The sequence below is a fragment of the Hyaena hyaena genome, unplaced genomic scaffold (genome assembly GCF_003009895.1).
Source record: "Hyaena hyaena isolate Hyena2069 unplaced genomic scaffold, ASM300989v1 scaffold_13, whole genome shotgun sequence".
Lineage (NCBI taxonomy): Eukaryota > Metazoa > Chordata > Mammalia > Carnivora > Hyaenidae > Hyaena > Hyaena hyaena.
The window spans coordinates 6,468,586-6,487,582 of record NW_024080645.1 but is presented as its reverse complement, the minus strand read 5'-3'; the positions used below and the strand labels follow the sequence as shown (position 1 = coordinate 6,487,582).

At 56.0% G+C, this 18,997-nt stretch overlaps 1 protein-coding gene across 1 annotated transcript; it reads right to left on the bottom strand.

Moving 5' to 3' along the window:
* Positions 1-4,755: 4,755 nt before the first annotated feature.
* BCL2A1 (BCL2 related protein A1) lies at positions 4,756-14,385 on the bottom strand. The gene is made up of 2 exons (XM_039217122.1): positions 13,694-14,385; positions 4,756-5,020 (listed from the first exon to the last, which is right to left on the bottom strand). Exons 1-2 carry the CDS (start codon positions 14,108-14,110, stop codon positions 4,913-4,915), a joined length of 525 nt encoding a protein of 174 aa, XP_039073053.1. The 5' UTR covers positions 14,111-14,385; the 3' UTR covers positions 4,756-4,912.
* Between the last annotated feature and the right edge of the window lie 4,612 nt (positions 14,386-18,997).

Sequence of the window (18,997 nt, the reverse complement as noted above, 5' to 3'; positions counted from 1 at the left end):
ACCAGGACGCTGGTGTCCCCAGAGTCACCTAACAGCACGTAGAGTCATCCGCTGTGTAGATGTCATTGTGCCAAGAAACCTGAGGCCTGGGACCCCATCCTTGACCTTGGGAGTGATGATCACTAGGTGTGAGAGTGAGAGGAGAGCGTGGAGAGCGGGTGAGGAGTTCTACGAACACGACCAGGAAAACGGGGTCGTCAGGGCGAGACTGTGTGTTTGGTTTGGTTTTACGAGAGGCTGAAGGGATGTTGCCGCAGAGGCGGGAAGGATCGAGGTCTATTCCGCGAGTACAGGGCTTGGCCTCCAAATATACAGCTGCGAAACCATAGGAGGAGGGAAGAAAAATGTCCGAATCCAGGTGCTCGGCAGACAGGTGGACGCGGTGGGCACGTCTGGGGTTCTCAGGGCAGCAGGCGGCGGAGTCGGGGAAATAAACAGTGTCAGACTAACTGTGCTGCGAGTGTCTATAATAAACGCTTCCGATGCATGTATTATTCTGGCGCTCAAATAGCGTGGTCATCAGCCTTCCGCTTTAGAAAGGTTTCAGCAAACACCCATCATGGGTTCGGTGCTCCTGTGAGCCAGTTGGGTTTACTCCGGAAAGCCAACCAACCATACCCCAGGCTCCGTCAGCTGTCCTGAGAATCCCAGCGTCAGCCCCAAGGCAGATGAATCGGAGAAAAGCCACCAACACGGCGGAAAAATGATTCAGTTGTGTCCATCCTGATGCTGCGTCCCTCACAGCATCTCCCGGCAGAAACAGCCACACAGAAATTTAAGATACGAAACAAGAATGGAAGGGAAGGGAATCAAAAAATAATATAAAAACAGGGAGGGGACAAAACATAAGAGACTCTTAAATACAGAGAACAAGCTGAGGGTGGCTGGGGGGGAGGTGGTGGGGGATGGGCTAGGTGTGCGATGGGCATTAAGGACACTTGCTGGGATGTGAGCACTGGGTGTTACATGTAGGGGATGGTTCTCCGGAATCCACTCCTGAAATCCTTATCGCACTAGATGCTAACTTGGATGCTTGGATGCATTTAAAAAAAAAATTATATAGGGGCACCTGGGTGGCTCAGTTGGTTAAGCGTCCGACTTCGGGCTCAGGTCATGATCTCACAGTTCGTGAGTTCGAGCCCCGCGTCAGGCTGTGCTGACAGCTCAGAGCCTGGAGCCTGTTTCAGATTCTGTGTTTCCCTCTCTCTGACCCTCCCCTGCTCACGCTGTCTCTTTCTCTCTCTCAGAAATAAATAAAACATTAAACAAATTTTAAAAATATAAAAAATATAAATAGATAGATAAAAGAATAGCCACACGGAGCTGCCAAACATCCGCAAAGATTTTATTGTCAAGCCCCACGGGGTCACAGAGCCAACATTCGGTCAGCAGCTTTGCGCCCTCTGCAGAAAGTTTCCAGATCCAAACCAGCGACGCCCAGTTCAACCTGGGGCAGGTCTGCAGGGAGGACTCGCGTGGACAGGTGACGCAGACGCGGGAGGTGAGGACGCCCACCGGGCTGCTGGAGACCGGTCACCGTGGGTGGGGACCAGCCCCAGCTCGCTGGCGTCTGCACACGGTTCCAGCGGGAGTGTGTGAGCGGGATGGGGAAGGAAGCAGGCATCCGGGCGGCACCGTGGGGTCAGGGGAAGTGATGCAGAGAGGGGCCCAGGGCAGCGAGGGACCCGCCCACCAGCCCTATGACCCCGTGCCAGGCGCAAGTTTCTTCCCAGCCTGTTTCTAAGAGGGGGACAGTATCTAGCTCAGGGACAGCTGTGGCAGTTAAAGGTGATCACTTATCTGAAGTCGATAGTGCGCGTGAACAACTGAGAAGCAGCCATTACCCTCCGGGGCCACCGGGAACGCGAGGCTCAGCCTGGCCCCAGCCTCGCGGGCTGCCCATCCCAAAACCAACGCACGTCCATCTGTTTGTAAACAAGTATTCACCTGGCCCTGAACTAGACTCTGAGACGGAAAGGTGAGCACAGACAGCCGGGGCTCCTGCCCTCACAGGGCTTGCTGTCTGCTGGGAAACATGCGGACTTCAAACTCCCACAAATATACAAGTCTGAGATAGCGGTGTCCTGAGAGCCTGTACGAGGGAGCAGCTCGACGAATTCGGGCACATTTCTGCCACCGCACACCCTCGTCACCGCAGCAGAGCTTGCCCGCTGGCTCCCTCACCCTCCGCCACAGGCCACTGCTCGCCTGCTTTCTGCCACCAGACGCTGGATTTGTCTCTTCCAGCTTCCCGCGGATGACACCAGACCCCACGTCTGCTGCCAGGACTGGCTTCTCCCGCCCACGTGTTGCGAGGAGTCCGGCCGTGGGCAAGCCCGCACCTGAGTGCTGCCAAGTGGCCGCCGTGACGTGGGTGTGCAGTTCGTGGCGCACGTGGGCTGTGTCCTGGTCTCTCAGCTGCTGTGAAGACGGCTGCTGAGGGTCGTGGGAACACATTTTATTGCTTCCGAGCGGAAACCCAGGAGCCGAGCTGCCGCGCCCGGGGCTCAGTGCGCATTTCCCTTCACGAGAACCTGCCACGCGGCTTCCCAAAGACGTGGTGTGTCTTCCGGCGTGGCCAGCAGGTGGGGGCGTTCCCGGAGCCCGGGCAGGGGCGCTGTCCGTGCGGCCGTTCTGGGGGGGCTTCCCGGGTTTTCCTTGCCTCTCCCTGGTGAGCGTGGTGTCTTCACACGAACAGTGCGCCTGCTGTCGTGAGGTGTACGTCTTCTGCCCATTTTAAAATCTGGTTGGTGGTTGTGTTTTTATCGAACTGTGTTCCCCGTATTCTGGACACAAGTCCTTCGTCAGCTATTAGGGTGACATATGTTACTTCACACCCTGTGGTTTGCTCTTTTGAAGATCAGGGTTTTTTGTGACAGCTTTATTGATATATAATTCTAAATCATGTCTTTATAAGACTACAATTTTTAGTTTTTTTTTCCTTCTGGTGCAGGTTTTTGTGTTATAGCTAAGAAATCTTTACCCACTCTGAGGTTGAGAAGATTTTCTCCTATGTCTCTTCTGGGATTTTTATAGTTTTAACTCACATTTAGGTCTGTGATCTGTTGCGCCTTCTTCTCTGTGTGCAGCGTTAGCTAAGAGTCAACACTCCCTGTTTTTATATGTGGTGTGTGTGTGTGGTTTTTCTTTTTCTTTCTTTCTTTTTTTTTTTTTGTAATAAAACACACAGGGAGCTGCACTTTGAAAGACCAAGTCAAAAACCCAGCCAGAAATGTCACGGATTTCCCGGTGCTACTTGGTTAATGAGATCACTGCGGTTTAAAGGTCAGGGTTTGTGGGCTCCTGTGCAAACACACCCCAGCCGGCTGAACCCGAATGCGCTTCCTCGTGTCCATTCCTGATGCTTCCCCCCTGCACTCGGCCGATTCCTGCCGGTGGGTGGGAGCACCTCACACACTGAGCGGGGAGGGGGCGCCGAGGTGAGACGGGCAGACATGATCCCCAGGGACATGGCTCTCAGATGGGATTGGGTGATAAGCCAGAGTTACTTCTGCAAAGAGTGTTTCCTGCCGACTTGCCCCAGTGTCTAATCCCCATCGTTAAGAACCACAGGGGACTCAGGGCGCCTGGGTGGTCAGTGGGTTGAGCATCTGAGTTCAGCTCAGGTCATGATCTCACGGTTCATGGGTTCGAGCCCCGCGTCGGGCTCTGTGCTGACAGCTCAGAGCCTGGAGCTGCTTCGGATTCTGTGTCTCCCTCTCTCTCTGCCCCTCCCCCGCCCGTGCGGTCTGTCTCTCTCAAAAATAAATAAAAGTTAAAAAATTTAAAAAAAGAAGAAGAACCACAAGGGACTATTAACTACAGAGAACAAACTGATGGTCACCAGAGGAGGTGGGGCGGGGCACAGGGGATGGAGACTCCAGCCTGCGCTTACCTGTGTGAGATGGGATAAGATACGAGATGAGATGAGAAAAGACAGAAACGCAGGCTGCGGTGTCTGGTTCTCTGCACTGCGCGTCGGGCACCGGGAGCCTGACCCCGGGGGCACTGAGAGTGTGTATGGAATCTGTGTGCAGGTGTGTGGAGTTGACCCCGACTCTAAGAGCGATTTCTGAAGGGTTTTCTTCAAATCAGTCTTAAAAAAAAAAAAAAAAAAAGGATCCCAGAGGAAGCAAATCGCAAATTAACCGAATCCCCCGTGAAAGCGCGGAGCTGAGAGGGGGAGGGCCTGGTGTCTTTACGGGATCTGTCAGTGCTTCCAGCGCGAGCCCCTGCGGCGGGGGAGGAGGGAGAGCGGGGGTCTAGAACGGAGTAAGGCCCTCCTGCACTGCAGTCAAACATACCGACCTCAAGACCTGAGCTCAGGATCTAAGAAGGGACACAACTGTGTAATTTGTGACATTTTCTAAGGGGAAGGTTTGACTGTGGCTCAGCATGGAGTCACTTACCCGTCTCTGTTCCGACTGCCCAGAGCCCCCTCCGCATCTGGCTGCCGTGTCCGTCAGCTCTGGGTGGCGGGCCGGGTGGCAGCGTTGGACGGGGGTGGGGGTGGGGAGAGGTCAGCGAAAAACCTGAAGCGCCCGGGGCCCCGGGGCCACCTGCAGGCAGGATGTAGACCCCACCCCCATGCAGTCGGAGGGGTGACTCGGAAAATGACTTCTGGGTCACGGGCACACCTGTCACCAGGGCAGAAGAGGCACCCTCTCCCCGGCCCCCCATCCCCTTAATTCAATCCCCGTCCCCTGTCTTGGGCTTTGCCCTTCTGCTCGACGCTCAAGCAGGACACAAATTACATACTGAGACAAATACAATTTATTCATCAAAACGAGAACAAAATTCCCGTAACTCTGCAAGATCGATTTACATCACCCAGGTTGTTTGCTCGGCGGGAGTGAGTGCTGTGAAAACTAGGCAGGTTTCACAATCCGGAGCGTTCGCTTCTTCTGGCCGGTCAGTAGTACTGCTTCAGGAGCGATAGTATTTCACAGATCCTTCCTGTGACTTCCAGAAAAGTCAGCCAGCCAGACTTGGGTTCGAACTTCCTTACAAAGCCATTTTCCTGTTGTTGAATAAATTTCACATTTTAAAAGTCAGAGGAGGCGGTGTACGGGGATGGAGAGCAAACCCCCACTCAGCAAAGGCAGCTACTCGGCCCCTGCACGCCCGCACTGGCGTCACCTTGTCCATCACATCATTGCCCCACAGTCCTACTCTGCGCCTCTCTGGGCAGCACCGACCCACAGAAATACCGTGGGAGCTACAGGGGGAAGCTTAAGGATCTACCAGCCACATTTTTTTTTAAGTTTATTTATTTACTTTAAGAGAGAGAGGGAGCAGGGGAGGGGCAGGGAGAGAGGGAGAGAGAGTCCCAAGCACAGAGCCCAACATGGGGCTTGAACCCACAGACGGTGAGATCATGACCTGAGCCAAAATCAAGAGTGGGACGCTCAACTGACTGAGCCACCCAGGTGCCCCAGCCACGTTTTTAATTTTTTTAATTAAAAAAAACTGTTTTAAATGTTGATTCATTTTTGAGACCTCTGAGAGCAAGAGCTGGGGGAGGGGGACAGAGGATCCAAAGCGGGCTCTGAGCTGTCAGCACAGAGCCCGACGTGGGGCTTGAACCTACGAACCGTGAGATTCTGACCTGAGCCAAAGTCAGTTGCTCAATGACTGAGTCCCCCAGGCGCCCCCAGCTACATCTTTTAAAGAGGAGATATGTAAAATTAATTTTAAAATAGATTTAATTCACCTAAAATATGATTTCAGTATGGAACCAGTATGAAAATTATTAAGATATTTTGTATCTTTCATATCAAACCTTTGCAATCCGATGTGCGCTTCGTGCCCGCAGCGCATCTGCACTGACACTATAGCCACACCGCGAGTGCTGGGCACACACAGGTGCCGAGCGGCTACCACACTGGACGCGCAGCTCTGGAGGAGAGAAAGTCTCATTTTTTCCCTCGTTTCCAATTGTCTGGGGTTGTGATCTGCGTCTCTGTCTGTCAACGGTGTTGTGCAGAGTCCTGAGGACCCACAAGAGAGCCAGAGTCAAGCAGTGGCTCTGAGCCTACGACAGGCGGCTTCCCGAGCACGGCTGCACACAGACACCTGCCCCGGGGATTTTCCGCCGGAGGGACTGCCCCAGAAGGCCGAGAGCCAGTTTTCAGACAACAGAGTAGGCAGGGCCCACTGTCATTTCTGACCTAAACCCACAGAGCGTCCTGACCGCACAGACTCTGGGATCGCCCAGCCTGATGCCTCTGTTACCCCCACACGTAAGCTACCTAAAGTCACTGAGCTTCCCGGCGCCCGGGCCCGTTCTAGACGCCAGCCCTGTTCTTTCCTTCTGCAAGTTTCCAAGCCACCACCCGAAGGATTAGAAAACGTAGAGTAATGTTTTTAAATGTTCATCTACTAAACACTTGCTCTGCCTCCAGCCGGTTTCAGGTTCTGAGGGGACGAGTCCCTTCAAGCAGCTCATGGCCCAGGTGACTCTGCCCTGGGGCTGGAAGAGACCTGTTGTCCGGGTCCCTGGGCCTCTTCCCGAGCAGACGCCCCCGGGGGCGTCTTCCTTCTGCGGGATTGCCCAAGAAAGCCAGCTTCTGTCCACACAGCGTCAGGTGCAGAGTCACGCTCTGAGCACCCGCTGTCGCGGCCTAACGGAGGGAACATGCTGTTCCTCTGTCTCCTTCCTCCTCCCTCCCGCCTTTACACACGCACACGTTTCCCACGCGCCCCTCGCTGCTTCCCTTCCTGGGAAGGGAACAAGACGCTCTTGAATGGCTTTTACCAGGACAGTGGCCACTTTTGGGCACTTAGCACATCATCCGACAGACACTCAACCTCTCAGTTAAAGAGCACGAAAAAAGGGGAATAACGGATGAATCCAGATATTAGAAGATTAGAAATTTTTTTTTTAGGGGCGCCTGGGTGGCTTAGTCGGTTAAGAGTCCGACTTTCTGACTTTCGCTTGGGTCATGATCTCGCGGTTCGTGGGTTCAGGCCCCGCGTCGGGCTCTGTGCTGACTGCCAGCTCGGAGCCTGGAGCCTGTTTCAGTCTGTGACTCCCTCTCTCTGACCCTCCCCTGCTCACGCTGTCTCTCTCTCTCTCCTAGAAATAAATAAAACATTTAAAAAAAAAAAAGAAAATTTTTTAAAACTTTTTTTTAAGCTTTTTATAGCTAAAATTAATAGGAGAGAATTCATGGTAGCTAAGACATGGAAGGAAGGCAAGCGTCCACCCGCTGATGAGTGGATTACCGAAGGGTGGAATGGCGCTCAGCCTTAAGAAGGACGTTCTGACAGCTGCTACAACGTGGATGGACGTCGTGCTCAGCGGGCAGAGCCAGTCACAAGAAGACAAACACTGAGTAACCCCATCGACACAAAGTACTCGCAATAGTCAAAACCATAAACGCAGAAAGTAGGATGGTGGTTACCATGATGGGGGGTGGGGAGCTCGTGCTCAGGGGGCGCAGAGTCCTGGGGGTGGATGCTGCTGATACCTCACAACAGTGCGACTATTTAATACTGCTGACGTGGGCGCTTAAAAGTGGTTAAGCCCATACCTTTTATGTTACGTGTATTTTAACAGAATAAGAAAACAGAAAAGAACTGACCAGGAAAATATTTATATTCATCATGAAAGGGCTTATTCAAGGGTAAGAGAATCATGTCGAGCCCTTAAGTGTTGAAAAGACACACATGAATCACGCACAGTGGGTGTGAGGAAAACTCAACGTTACCAGCAACTAAAGAAATTCACGTGGTAATACGGTCTCCCTGTTTCTTAGACCTATTAAATTGATCTTGTTGTTTCGTGTCTTGTGAAACCCCCCAGATCTTGTTTAATGGTCCTGCCCCCTTGCTGGTGGAGTTGCTGTGACGTCCTCCGTTGGCAGAGCGCTTTCCGGAAGCAGTATGTGTCCCGAGATCAGCACGACGGGCAGTCAGTCCACCGTCAGACACTGATGGTGAGGCGGCCTGCTCCGAGAAGGGGCGGAAACACACCCAGGGCGGCCGTGACGCGTTATTTCTAGAAGGAAGACAGCCCAACTGTCTAACTATTGGGAACCGGTTAAGTACTTATGGTGCGTGAAGTTGGGATGTTCCGTAGGCGCTACACATGCTGGTGTGGAAGACGTGAGGCAGCGCTGAGAATATTCGTGGCCTCACGTGAGAGAGCTCTGCGTTCACCTCAGTCGTAACTACACAGGACGCACGCACGCAGATGGTTACGGGGCACGAGTGGTGTTTCTTCTTTCAAAAATACATTTTCAGTGATGCTATTCGTATCTTAAAACCATCGTGTGAAAATAGAGAAATAGGGGCGCCTGGGTGGCTTAGTCGGTTTAGCGTTCGACTTTCGCTTTGGTCATGATCTTGCGGTTCGTGGGTTCGAGCCCCGCGTCGGGCTCTGTGCTGACTGCCAGCTCAGAGCCTGGAGCCTGTTTCAGTCTGTGACTCCCTCTCTCTCTGACCCTCCCCTGCTCACGCTGTCTCTCTCTCTCTCTCCTAGAAATAAATAAAACATTAAGAAAAAAAATTTAAAAAATAATAAAAAAAAAAAAGAAAATAGAGAAATAGGGATTCGACGTCCTGTCCGTAATGTGGGAATAAAGCAGCAGCGCCCAGATCTGGTTGCTTCGGGGAATACTTCATTAGATTCAGTGACCTTGGCTTCAAGAAAGCCGACAGCATAAAATAATGTCCTGCATCAATAATTCAAAGAAACCCAGATCCTCAGAAGTGTTTAGATCTAGGAAGACACCACAATGTTATCCGCACGTTTCCCCGGTGATATTCACTCCACGTACTCATTCGACAAATATCTACTGAGCATCAGCCGCATGCCGGGCAGTGTTTGAAGCCCTGGAAACAAACTGGTGAACTAAACACGCAGGACCCCTGGCCTCACAAAGCTCGACTTCTCGTCCCAGAGAAAGTCAAGGAACAGATAAGCAGGTAGGAGCGAGTTCAGCAGGGTACAGGGCAGAGCAGTGGTGGTGCCGTCAGAGACGGGACGGCTAAGGGAGACTCCCCGAGGACAACCGTGGCGTGGACCCCTGGGAAGGGCAGCGGGGCCGATGCAGACCCCTGGTGGCTCCAGGCTCGGCAACAGCAAGTGCAAAGGCCCTGAGGCAGAGTGTGCTTAGCTTGTTACCCAGGGAGGCTGGAGCTATAAGAGCAAAGGAAAGATTCACAGGAAATGGGGTCAGTTGGGGGTATAGGGCCGGACCAGGTAGGGCTCTGATTCAGCAGTCAAAACTTTATTTTATGCTTGCTCCCGGGTGAAGGGGTGTCTGGGAGGCTTCCCATTAGGTCAGGGCAGGAGCGAATTCAAGTTCTGGCTGCTGTGTGGGGAGCAGACGGTAGCAGGGTGAGGATGGAGCCCGGTACGCGGCTCGGGCCGACGTCAGGCCAGAGAGACGTGGCCTGGATGCGCTGGGCGAGCGGCCAGCAGGACTGGCCTGGGTCCTGGCCGAACGGTGTGAGGGTGAGGGCTCGAGAGGGATGGCCAAGCTAGAGCACGTTCCGGAAGGGTCCATGGCAGGGGGCCGGGGTTGGGGGCGGCTAGAACTGCTTCTCCTTCCTTTTCAGTAAATGACTTCAAATCTCAAGTCAAAGTTGGAGAGAAATATAAGGAGAACGTGGTCCCCAAATCTAAGGAATCAAAGGATGTGAGAGGCCGCTAGCGACCTGTCCCCGCGGGAAGCGCTCTGCGCCCCTTGAGACGCCCCTGCTGGGAGGGCACCCGGCGCCGTGCCCGAGTCTGCGCGTCCCGCTGGTCGGCACCAACAGACCCCCTTCAGAGCTGGAGGATCAGAGAAGACCACAACCAGCCGAGCAAAACCCGGCTTGCCTTAGCCCTCCTGACTCTTCCGGTCACTGGGAAAGCACCAGCGCGGCCTGGCGCCCCTACCTTGCAAGGGGCTTTCTTTCCGTGTTGGGGTGTTTTTCACAATTGTGTGGTTACACGTCCCGGAATGTCCCGGGTGCCCTTCACAGCTACTTGACGTTTCGCAAAACGCTCCTGACTCCCCTTTGAAGCGGGGGAGGGAGGGTGACTCAAACCAATCAGAAATGAGACAGATCACATTGCAAGTGGCACTGGCCACACACGGGCTTATCCAGGGCATCTGGTTTAGATGGTGACTAATATCTAATCCTCGATGGTATAATTTAGGACCGAATCGGTTAATCCGGGAAGTTCGGCAACGCTACCACTACTAACGGCGACCCTACACTTGTGCCTCACAGTCGGCGCTCGCCGTGCCCAGGCGGCCCCGCGTTCTGCCCTCCCGGCCCAGAAGTTTTCACAACGTCTCTAATCACAGCCGCAAAGTAAGTAGAAGGTCGGTACCGTCCGGCTGCGCGCTACCTGCTCCCTCACCCCTCATGACGGGCACGCAGGGCAGGACCGGAGACCCCGTGCCTTCGGGTCGGCCACGTCTGGCCGAGTTCTGCGGGTCAGGAAGCCTTGACTGTAGAGCAGCCATTTGCCATTTGCCCCGAGATGAGCCCTCACGAGCAAGTTCACTCGCGCCGGCCCGTCGCGTGCGGACACAGGTAGGACCAGGCCACGGTCCAGCCTTCCCGTCACGGGCCCGCGCCCCGCGTGGGCCAGAAGGGGCACCTCCGGAGCGCGTCCGACACGTCTCTGCGCCCAGCTGCTCAGGTGGGAAAGCCCGGCGCGTCAGCTTGCCTGCCCCCGAGGGCCCTGTGAGGGCTGCGTGTGCGTGGGCACGCCTGCTATCGCCTGCGTATTTGTGCATCCACTCAGCACGGCTTCATCCTGCCCCCCCCCCCCCCAGAGACGAGTCCACTTCCAGAAACTCTCGGACGACCCTGTGCCCCCACTGGTGGGGACCTCCACGAGCTCACGAAACAGACGGTTTACTGTTAAGTGTTTGGTACGTTCATCACAACGTATGTGCTCCCGGTACCGCGTGACGCGCCAGGACACAGTCTGAGCCCAGGGAGCTGCGGACTGGGTTCCCCTGCAGGCTCGCACGCCGTCTCCGCGCTAGAGTTCTGCCTTCGCTGGAAACTCCGTGGCACAGTGGGAATTCCCACCCGTCGCCCAGGATAGCTTCCCAGAGCCGGCGGAAGAGAGCCGGACCCCACCTCCCCGGGCTCCATCCAGCCCGAGTCAGTCTGAGTTGGGGGGAGAGGGAGGGCGGAGGGGGACCGGCTGCGGGAAGCCCCTTCGTGACAGCAGAAAGCCTCAAACAAGATGCAGGGGACACCCCGTAAAATGTGGCTGCGTCAACATTTACAACATTTATAATAACCAGTGGCGCCTGGCTGGCTCAGTCGGAGGAACATGCGACTGTTGATCTCAGGGTCGTGAGTTTGAGCCCCATGGGGGCGTAGAGATTACTCAAAAGTAAAATCTTTAAAAAGTAAATAAAAATAAAAATAAAACATTTATAATAACCAAAGACAGCTTTATATATATTTTATTTTTGGAGAGAGAGAGAGTGCACAAGTGAACGAGGGGCAGAGAGAGAGAATCCCAGGAGGGGCAGAGGGGGAGAGAGAGAGAGACAGAATTGGGGCTCACCCAAAGGGGGCTCACCCAGAGTAGGGCTCGAGCTCACACAATGTGGGTCTTGAACTCACGAACCGTGAGGTCACGACCCAAGCCACCCAGGCGCCTGACGGCTATGGTTTTGTTTTTATTTATTTATTTATTTTTTAATTTAATTTATTTTTGAGAGACAGAGAGAGATAGAGCATGAGCAGGGGAGGGTCAGAGAGAGAGGGAGACACAGAATCTGAAGCAGCTCCAGGCTCTGAGCTGTCAGCACAGAGCCCGACGTGGGGCTCGAACCCACGAACCGTGAGTTCAGTGACCTGAGCCGAAGCCGGATGTTTAACCGACTGAGCCACCCAGGCGCCCTCTGCCGCTATAGTTTAAAAAGAAAATTATCATGTTAGAAGGTATTTACCGCACATAATTTTTGTACATAAAAGTACATGAAAATAAAAACATACAAAAAAGAATGGCTACAAATCAATGAGAAAAAGACAAAAAGTAGGAAAATGGAGTACGAATAGGCAACTCGCCGAATAAAGACTACGAATGGTCAGTAAACGTATGGAAAGATGTTCGACCTCACTGGCAATCAACGGAGAAGGGGTCAAAACAAGAGAACTTTGATGCATTTTCTGAACCCGGGGATCAGGGAAATGAGCCGGTCAGCGGGTGCGGGGACCCCTGGGCCCAGCCCCCTGGAGGCATCAAACAACGCACACGTCCCAGGACCCAGCAGCGTGACACCCACAAGGGAAGGCACGGATAAAGGCACTGGGAAGGACCGCTGCGAGAGCAAACTGGAAATAACTGAGTATCCGTCAGCCAGAGACGGCCGGACATTCGACGGCATTTACACACAACAGCATCGATGTAGGACTCTTTTTTTTTTTTTTTTGTAGGACTTGTTAAAATAATATTTTAAAGACCCTTGGGTGAAAAAAAAACCAGAATAAGCACCATGTACTATTTATACATATAAAAATTTTTTTTTACAAAAACGTAGCGTGTATATTTTCTATAGAGATATTCAATAGGTAAGATCTGCATGTAAAATAATTGCTAACAGTGCGTATCTCCTCTCTGGGGAGACAGAGGTTGGGACCAGGGGCTGGAAGGAGGGTCCATGGAGGCAGAAGTACTTACAGAAAGTCAGTGTTACGGGGCTCCGGGAGGGGGGCGGGGCGCAGTCAGTTAAGGGTCTATTTTGGCTCAGGTGAGACCCGACAGCTCACAGCCTGGAGCTGCTTCCGATTCTGTGTCTCCCTCTCTCCCTGCCCCTCTCCGGCTCATTCCCTCTCCCTCTCTCTCTCTTTTGAACATTAAAACATTAAATAAACATTTAAAAAGTTAAAAAGTCAGTATTACGCATATTGGGGTAAGAAGACAAGCATTAGCCCCCCTGCGAAAGGCCCCTTATCAAGACTTCTGACAGAGTCAGCTCCGTCTCCCGGTCCGGGCTCTCTGAGGCTTTGATAACAGTGACTTGCGGCCGCTATAGCACATTAGCGTTTTTATCAGCAGCTTAAATAGCCAGATTTTATGTTGGAAAAATGGGGGGAAAGAAGAACATCAGTTTGTAAACAAGGAACTTGCAAAAATGTGCCTGTCTTTTGCAAAATAATAAATACCCAAATATAAGAGCATCTAACAGCACCTCTTTCTGTACTAATTCTGTGTTGTCCTGGCAGCCTGGCCACAGCTGTGTCCTCCGCCGGGCTCGGCCCTGCTTCTGACGGGCGCACCGCGGGCGCCTGGCGCTCCCAAATCTTACCCCCACAGGCGACGCCTTTAGGAATAAAACCTATCCAGCTGTAGAGTTCTGGGACTCACTGGAAATGGGCCAGATATGTCTTATTTTAAAATGAGAAACGTCAGGGGTGCCTTGGCGGCCCCATCAGTTAGGCGTCCAGCTCTGCGTTTTAGCTCAGGTCACTATCTCACGGTTCATGAGATCAAGCCCCGTGCAGGGCTCTGGGCTCATGGCCCAGAGCCTGCTTGGGATTCTCTCTCTCCTTCTCTCTCTGCTCCCCTCTTTCTTAATAAATAAGCTTTTCTTTAAAAAAATAAAACTTTAAAAATAACCCCCCCCAAAGAAAATAATAGATTTTTTTTTCTAATTAGGGAGAAACTGTCAATTCCTATTTCAAAGGTAAGAACCATGAGAAACGTTCCCGCCACACATACCCAGCCTCCGTTTCGCCTGATCCATTCTCCTGTGTGCTGCATGACGAACTCGGCCACAAAGTAGGAAATCTTAACCGTATCCACGTCGGGGGCAACTCGCTCCTGGAGAATCTTCTTGATGAGAATGCCCTCGAACGCAAATATGGTCACAATCCTTCCCCAGTTAATGACGCCGTCTTCAAATTCCTTCTCCATCACTTGGTGGAATACTGTCCTGGCGGCATCTACCGACGCCACGTTGAACCTGTCCAGACACGGCTGCAGCTTCTTCTCGACCTCCCCCTGGACGGAGAAGGCCATGTCCTGGAGCAGCTCGGAGGCTCGGCTCGGCGGGGCCCCGGGCTGGGTCACCTGCAGGACATGCTTCATGTAGTCCTGGGCCAGCATGAGAACGTACCCAAAGTCGCCGTCCGCCATCCTCCGCCCGCGCGCAGCCCCGTCTGGAGGCCGGTCCCCGGGCGGCAGCCGGGTGATGGCAGGCAGAGCCCCGCGGCCCCCGCACCGTGTGACGCAGGGTGACGTGTGGAGCCAGGGAAGTTTCTGTCTGCATCACGGGGCAGATCCTTCCCCCCAGTCGCTCTCGGCCTGGGCTGCGTGTGAAAGAGAAAGTGGACGGCGTGAAAGGGGGAAATGCCTCGGGGAGCCGACTTCCTCAAACCGTGAGTGCTGGACCCAGGCTCCGATGTCTTCGATGGGAGCCCCGCGCCGCGGGCGGGCAGTCCGTGGGGCGGCCCCTGCGGAAGTGCGGCAGTTCCTCCAGAAGTTACGTGTGGGGCTACCAGACGGCCAGGCAAGCCCGCTGTGAAGCGCACCCCCAGGGCCGGAAACAGGAACTCCGCCCTTGCACGCGAACCTCACGGCAGCAGTGTTGACAGCGGCCCGGTCGATTCTGCAGTGTGAACGGCCATCGCCGGGTAAGCAGATACATCGTGCAAACTTATGCAGCCGTGGAGAAGGAATGAAGTGCTGAGACAGCCCCCAGGGGGCCGGGGCAGGGACCCACGGGGGGCGGTCCCTGCGGGGGAGGGGTCCCGTGATTCCCTTCAGTGTGGGCGCCCGGAACGGGCAACACGGACGCACAGAGCAGACTGGTGGATGCGGGGGGCGAAGCGGGTCGGAGCTACTCCTTCCTAGGAAGACGGTGATGTTGTGAGCACCGTCAGTGAGCACTGTTCACGGCTCACTGTCCACTTGGAAGGGGGTCATTTCACATTACGTGAGTGCCACCTGCCAGGAAGTGTCCAACGTGGCCACCCAGCCGCGGCCCTGGCCAGTGACCATTTGCGGGGGAGCTCAGCCAACAGTCTGGGAAGCGGACAAGACGGGCCTGTGGGGCGCGCTCGGGCGGCTCGCCCTCGCGCCTGGAGACTGGAGCCGGTGACGTGGGCGGGGCGGCCCCTCGTCAGCCTGCACCCCTGTCCCGCTCACACCAGCAGCCTGGACCCCGTTCTGAAATCGGGTGGATTATCCCATGTCTGAATCAGAAACTGCAGGACCAGACGGGGCTCCAGACCTATGTGTGCGCAGGTCCCTGGCTCCCGGCTGGCCCCGCCGCCTCCCCCCTTGCCCACCTCGGGCCCTGCATCCGTGCGATGGGACGGGAAGGTACAGCACGGGGCGGGCGGGCTGGCCTCGAGCGGGGGTCGGACGAGGCAGGAAGCCCGGTCGGTTGCCCTGGCCTGTGTGAACGCGGCCCCATCCCTCTCCCTGCACCTGCACGGATGGGATGCGCCTCCCACAGGGACGGAGCTGAGTAAGGGCGCCATGTGACGTGACGGACACCTCTGTCACCGCCTGGAGCTCAGGGGGTGGCTGGGGACACGGGCCCGACATGGCCTAGCGTCTGCGAGAGAAGTGTCGGGGACCGAGGGTGGATTTCGTGTCTCCTCACCAGAGCGCACGGCGGTTCAGGTGTTTGGGGGTCACCCCGTCCCTGGCCGGCCGTGATGCCAGCAGCGGGAGCCCCCGGAGGAGAAAGAGACGAGAGCGCGGGCAACACGGGTCCCCGGGGAAGTTGTGTTCACTCTGCACCCACATGTGCAGTGACCGAGAGCCTGTCCGCCGGGGTCCACAAATCTCTACAAACGGGGGAAACTCATGCTGACTTGTGCGTGAACATCACACGCCCTGATCCCGGAGTCCCGGGGAGACAGGGGGCCCTCACGGAGCAGAGGAGCGTGTCCGGGGAGCGCCCTCCCCTGCCCTCATGGCCGCATTCTCTCACCCACGGGAGCACGAAGCCGAGAGCAGTTCTCTCCTCCGAATGTCGCTGGGCGTCACGAGGAGCAGCGGAGGGGTGAGGGCTGGGGTCCTGACGCCCCCGAGGTCGTGAGCGCTTCTGGGAAAATGGCATAAGCACGTGCTTAAAGAGCTGCCGTTGGGCATTCCAAGGTCAGGGTTCACGCCGGCGCCCCACCTGCACCGCGGGAAGGCGGCGAATGAATGAATGACGTGTGTCTATACTGTCCCCGGGGCCAGCCGGCTTCAGGCTCCAACTTCCTGATCTGCATCCGCAAAGGCGCTGCTGTAAAAACTCCTGCTTTACTTTATTTCAGGTAATCGCTTCTCAAGAACGTGTGGGCGCGAGAAAGAGTGTTTACCAAAGAGAATGATTTCCTGTTGTGGGAAGCGCAGAGGGACCGAGGGGCCACGGACCAGGTGCCAGCACGGAAGGAGGCCCTCCCACCGCCCGTGCCGCTGGGGTGTGCACTCACCAGGGCCCGGCCATCAGTCCCCTGAGCCGCTCTGCCCGCACGTGGGACCTTGTACGAAATCAGGGGACCGCTCCGAGCACCCTGAGGGTCGACCAGAATGAGTGGGGTCCAGTCATCCCAGAAGCACCCGTGCACCATGTTAGGGGTTTGACACCAAGCCCTCTGCCCGTAGGGAGTTTCAGTGCAGGGAAAGCATGCGACGTTGGAGGCCACTGAAGGAGGAAATAATCAGTGGAAGCCCCTTCCTGGAGCCCGCCCGAAGGCCACGAGCCAGGTCTGTGGACACTCAACAGGGATGAGGTTCTGGAAAGGCACCTGCATCCCGCGGATCTGCTGTGGGACCAGTGGCGGATGGACGGCGGGAAATGCTTTCCTAACTCCGTCCACTCACACAAGCGCCCGTGGCCTGGCCACGGTCTTCTCTGCACACATCTCGTCCAGACGCTTCCACGGAGGAGGCACGGAGCTTGGCCCCGGCTGAGTGGAGGCCAGAGTTTGAGAACAAGGGTCAGAAGAGTGTGAGACACCTGAACCACCAGCCACATCCCCCGTTTGTAAAGCGCGAGGCCGCGAGGCCGCGACTGTTGCCGCCTTCCTGTATGTGAAGTGCCTCCTCCCTCTGCCACGTTTGCCAAAATTGCCGCATCTCTACGTTCCAGGTTCCAGCCTCCCTCGCTTCCACCAAACCAGAGCCCAGATCTCGGTGGCCCGAAACGGCGTGATCCCTCACGGGTGTGGGATCCAGGCCGGCGGCAGGCTCAGGGTTTTTCCGCGTGATCACTCTAGCAGGTGAGCTCAGATGGCTCACACTTGTCACGTGGCGGCTCAGGGGCCCAAGAGCAGGTGCTCCGGCGACACACGCGGGACACGATGAGCCATTTGTCACCGAGCCGAGAGCTCAGAGGCACCATTGCTGTCCTGCGCGGTTGGTAGTCATGGGGCCATGCCGATTCAAGGAGAGGAAACCCAGGCCACTTTTATCGCTAAGACGAGCATCAGGGAACGTGTGGGAGGTTCTAGAGCCGGCGCAAGGGGTGCACGTGCAAATCACGGACGTCCACGGTCCCCTGATGAGTCAGTGTGGTCCTCTCACCGGCCTGGCAGAGAGGAAACTGATCGGAGCCGTCCCGGCCACCCCGCCCGGGCCCACTCCCACCAGGCAGCCGCAGGGCTGTGAACCCCTGGGCCAGAACCCCCTGGGGACACGGTGGCCTGGATCTCACGCCTCCAGTGTGTCATCAGTCCCCTCGGGCCCTGGGGGTTCGACGGGGGACAGGAAGGAAGAGCCCCGAGGTTATCCCGGCTGGCGGGTGGCCAGGAGAACCCAAGCTCCAGGACAAGGAACCCGGTGAGTGACCTCAGCCACAGGCTGCTGAGGTCAACTTCGCTTTTCCCCAAAGGCGGAACTTGTGGGGGAAACTGCTGGGTTTTCGCTGCTCGGGGAGCCCCCGGCCCTGGCTGACCCTGCCTCCCCAGAGCGAGTCAAGCTGCTTCCCCCTCCCAAGGCCGTGGCAGAAAAAGACTTCCCGGAGAGCACTGGCCTTCGACAGTGACACGACCGGGACGCAGAGGGCAGCGGCGTGTGCACCGCAGGACCCCGCGGGCCCCGCCATCTGCTGCGGTCTGCGGGGGCCAGGCCTCAACCATCAGGCAACGGAGGGCAGTCTGCTCCCAGGCCGGAAAAGCCATTGTCCCAATGTGACGAGGCCCCTGGCGGGAGCGTGGTTTCCATCCAAGGAGGCTAATTTCTAGGAAATGCTATGAGCGAAATAAGCAGGTGGGACTCCCCCCAAGTCTCCCGCTGCATTTGGGAGTGAGGCTCAAGTGCGCGTGGGAAGGGAGGGAGCTGGGAGGCACAGAGGGCGGGAGAGAGGCGTCCACAGACGTGGCTCCTGGGGTTGGATTTTTAACTACGGTTGTAGAGGCCACAAGGGGATGGAGGAGGAAAGGGAGGGGGAACCGCTGGGGGGGTGTTAAAATCATGAATGGTCCCACAGAAGATGGGGTGACTGTGTGCGACCTGGAATGCTGTGCTAGTGTGTCCTTTGCACCGGTGCCGTCCAGGTGCCTGGTGACACCAGTCACACCTATGCATCCAGGTGCGCGCTCGGATCGGCCACATCTGTGCATCCAGGTGTGCGCTCGGGCCAGTCACGCCTGTGTGTCCAGGTGCGCGCTCAGATCGGCCACATCTGTGCCGTCCAGGTGCGCGCTCGGGCCAGTCACACCTGTGCATCCTGGTGTGCTCTCGGGCCAGGCACACCTGTGTGTCCAGGTGCATGCTCGGATCGGCCACATCTGTGGTGTCCAGGTGCGTGTTCGGACCAGTCAGACTTGTGTGTCCAAGTGTGTGCTCGGACCAGCCACCCCTGTGCATCCAGGTGTGCTCTCGGGCCAGGCACACCTGTGTGTCCAGGTGCATGCTCGGATCGGCCACATCTGTGGTGTCCAGGTGCGTGCTCGGACCAGTCAGACTTGTGTGTCCAAGTGTGTGCTCGGACCAGCCACCCCTGTGCATCCAGGTGTGCTCTCGGGCCAGTCACACCTGTGCATCCAGGTGCGTGCTCGGATCAGCCACACCTGTATGTCC

Excerpts from the sequence above, each read along its gene's own strand:
- BCL2A1 (XM_039217122.1), bottom strand. The coding sequence starts at position 14,110 with ATGGCGGACGGCGACTTTGGGTACGTTCTCATGCTGGCCCAGGACTAC. Across the intron at positions 5,021-13,693 it reads TCAGGCGAAACGGAGGCTGG|GAAAATGGCTTTGTAAGGAA; the intron begins GTATGTGTGGCG and ends ATTCAACAACAG.